Source organism: Myotis lucifugus, unplaced genomic scaffold (genome assembly GCF_000147115.1).
Source record: "Myotis lucifugus unplaced genomic scaffold, Myoluc2.0 scaffold_750, whole genome shotgun sequence".
Classification (NCBI taxonomy): Eukaryota; Metazoa; Chordata; class Mammalia; order Chiroptera; family Vespertilionidae; genus Myotis; species Myotis lucifugus.
Window position 1 is genome coordinate 198,471 of NW_005871798.1, and position 2,862 is coordinate 201,332.

At 54.9% G+C, this 2,862-nt stretch overlaps 1 protein-coding gene across 1 annotated transcript in view; it reads left to right on the forward strand.

Moving 5' to 3' along the window:
- Nucleotides 1-341: 341 nt before the first annotated feature.
- The window catches only part of AP2S1 (adaptor related protein complex 2 sigma 1 subunit), a 10,563-nt gene continuing 8,042 nt past the window's right edge, over nucleotides 342-2,862 (forward strand). Inside the window, exon 1 of the mRNA XM_023746870.1 lies at nucleotides 342-597. Within this exon, the coding sequence (XP_023602638.1) occupies nucleotides 595-597 (3 nt within the window). The 5' untranslated portion in view covers nucleotides 342-594. The remainder of the gene's footprint in view (nucleotides 598-2,862) is intronic.

The following is a 2,862-nucleotide window of genomic DNA, read 5'->3' on the forward strand; positions in this document are numbered from 1 at the left end:
CAGAGTCTCACGGCTAGGAAATGCAACGGCAGAATTTGCACACGCACAGTTCACGCTCTTATACTACTCTCCGTCTCCCATAGGGAAACACTCAACGTATTTTAACAAAGCCCTGGGTGAGCACGGCAACACAGTTACATTTCCAGCGTCCCACACGCCGTTTCTTATTTAAAACTACTATTCCCAGCATGCCCATCCCGCCTTGAAGGAGGGGCCATGAGAACTACTTTTCCCAGAATGCAACGCTCAGCTTGCTCACCGCCGAGGGTTTCGGTAATTGTAGTCCTCCGAAGACACAACTCCTAGCATGCATGAGGAAACGGGGAGAGGAACACGGACAGAGGAACACGGACAGAGGAAAACGGACAAATTCTCAGGATGTTGGGAAGAAGGACCGTCTCTTTTCCCCACCTTGCCACCCTGACGCGCAAACCCATTCTTGTGACTACAATTCCCAGCGGGCTGTGCGCTAGAGGGCGAGCGGATTCTTCTGCCGGAAGTCCGCTCTAGCCCTGGATCCCCCAACACCTTGCAGAGCGGGAGCCGCCCAGTCGCCGCGGGACCGGGGCAGCTGGGGTCCGGACGGGGGTCGCCATGGTAACTGGGGCGCGCTCGCGTTGGGGACGGGAGGAGAGTGGGCCCACGTGCAGATTGGAGGCTGGGTCGGGCACTGACAAGCCCCCCCCCCCCGCTGCGGTGCGTTGGTCTGGGCCGGGCGCGAGCTCTCGGAATTGGGGCCGATCAAAGGCCGGGAAGCGGGGAACTGAGCGCTGATTCTGGGCTTGGGGGTACATCGGGGGCCTGGAGGCTACGGGTCGTTGGAGATAAGGTGCCAAGGGGAGAGGGCTGTAGAGTGGGAGACATTGGAGATGATTGGGGGGTTCTGAAACCGGGAGGCAATTGCCGAAGCAGGGTCTCGAGGGTAGAAAGAAGGAATCGGAGGCAGGGAGGGGGCGTCCCTAGAGGAGGGCCCTCTGGGAGCGTGGCAGGAGCGTGGGAGAAGGAGAGAGACATCGGGATGAAAGAGAAAGGGTCTCCGGAGGCAGGAAGCTGGCTTTGCAGGCGGAAGGGGGTGCTGAAACGGGCGGGATGCTGTTGGTGGGAGACTGGGACGTGGAGGCGGGAAGTGGACCACTGTAGGGAATGGGCCTTTGGAGTCCGGGAAAGCGTGCTGCGGAGGGGAAGAAGGCTTGGCGGAAGGGAATGGATACTAGTCATGAAATGGGGTGCAATGTGACAGGTCTTCCCAACGGGGAGGTGAGTCGGAGTAGGCACGGAAGTGAGAGATTGGGCTTTTGGAGCAAGGACTGGGTATGGGATTTGGCACCTGACCCCCGGGCTGGGGCTTTTGGATCGTAAGAAAGGATTCTTTGGGCCGGGAGCTGGGAAAACAGATGAAGGGTGGTGGGTGTCGGAACAGCTCCCCCCTCAACTCTGTAGGTTTGCTTCTAGCTCTCCTTCCTGGAGGCCCAGAGTGCCTCCGCCTCTAGAGGTCCACCCCTACGCAGGCGCCTTTCCTTCCGGCCCCTGACCCCTGCCCTGCTGGGAAGTGGTTTTCCCTGGCTCAGCAGAAGGGGTTCTTGGAAGGAGGTAGTAAGAGCCTGTCCTAGCCAGCTGGATTGCTGGGGGGAAGTGGATAGAATATGTGGAGAGCGAGATTTAGGAAAGAGTAGACTCTTGCGACAGGGCGGGGGCTCCCCCCTCCCTCCCTCCTACCCCCCTCCCCCCACCCCCTCACAGGGTAAGGGAGCTCAGAGCAAAGCCATTGGACTCCCAGCTCTGCTTGCTGGCTGTGAGACTTCTTCCTCTGAGCTTCAGTTTCTTTATCTATAAAATGGGCATAAGCATGCCTGTCTCAAATAGAACTGGGCCCAAAGGCAGGCTTCCTATCCGGGTGAACTTGGGCTGTAGTTTTCTCAGTCAGACGACGGTGAATGATAATATTACGAAGAACTAACACAGTCAAACCTCGGTTCTCAAACGTCTCCCCTCTTGAACAATTTGGTTCTCCAGCAAGTTGTTCATGGGAAAATGTCTCGGTTGTCGAACAGCACCTCGGTTCTGGACCCGACGCCCCTGTCATACTGTTACCTGTGTGATCAGTCAGGCGACAACGGAGAGAAGGCTCCAGTGTGAGTCAGTTTACCACTAAACCTGGCGCTGTTCACATAAGTCTCCCTGGGTTCTAAGAAGGTTAGTGGCAGCAGCAAAGTGAAAAGGAAAGTTGTGAGAACAACAATAGAGCTGAGAAAAGAAAAAACTGCAGAGTGTGATAGAGGTGTTCAGGCGTCTGATCGGCGAAATCCGCGATTCGTACAATTTTAAACCGTAAGGAGGCCACCGAGAGTGCTGATGTTGCTACGGGTGTGGAAGCGCTCCTGGAACAACGATCACAGGCAACTGAGAAAGTTTAAAACAGGGAATCATTTGGGGGGTCTGGAATGGGTTCATTCAATTTACATGATTTCTAAATGGGAAAAATGACTTGGTTTTCGAACATAGCGCTTCCTGAACAGCCTTCCAGAATGAATTGAGTTTGAGAACTGAGGTTCCACTGTACTTACGTGTCACTTAGTATGTGCCAGTCACTGTACTACGACCCTTATGTTTAGTAACCTGTGCAACAGTCTTATGAGGGAGGGACTGTCGTTATGTCCATTATACAGAGGGGAAAACTAAGGCCCAGAGAGGCTCAGTGACTTGCCCATGGACGCAGGGCGAGCAGTGCTGAGATTCATTCAGACTTGTCGAGTTTGAGTTCTTAGCCACTCGGTCAAATGCCCCTCAGTCATCACAATAGCTAATTTTATTGAGTGCTCAGTGTGTTACGGGCCCTCTGCTAAGGACTTCTGGCATTAACGA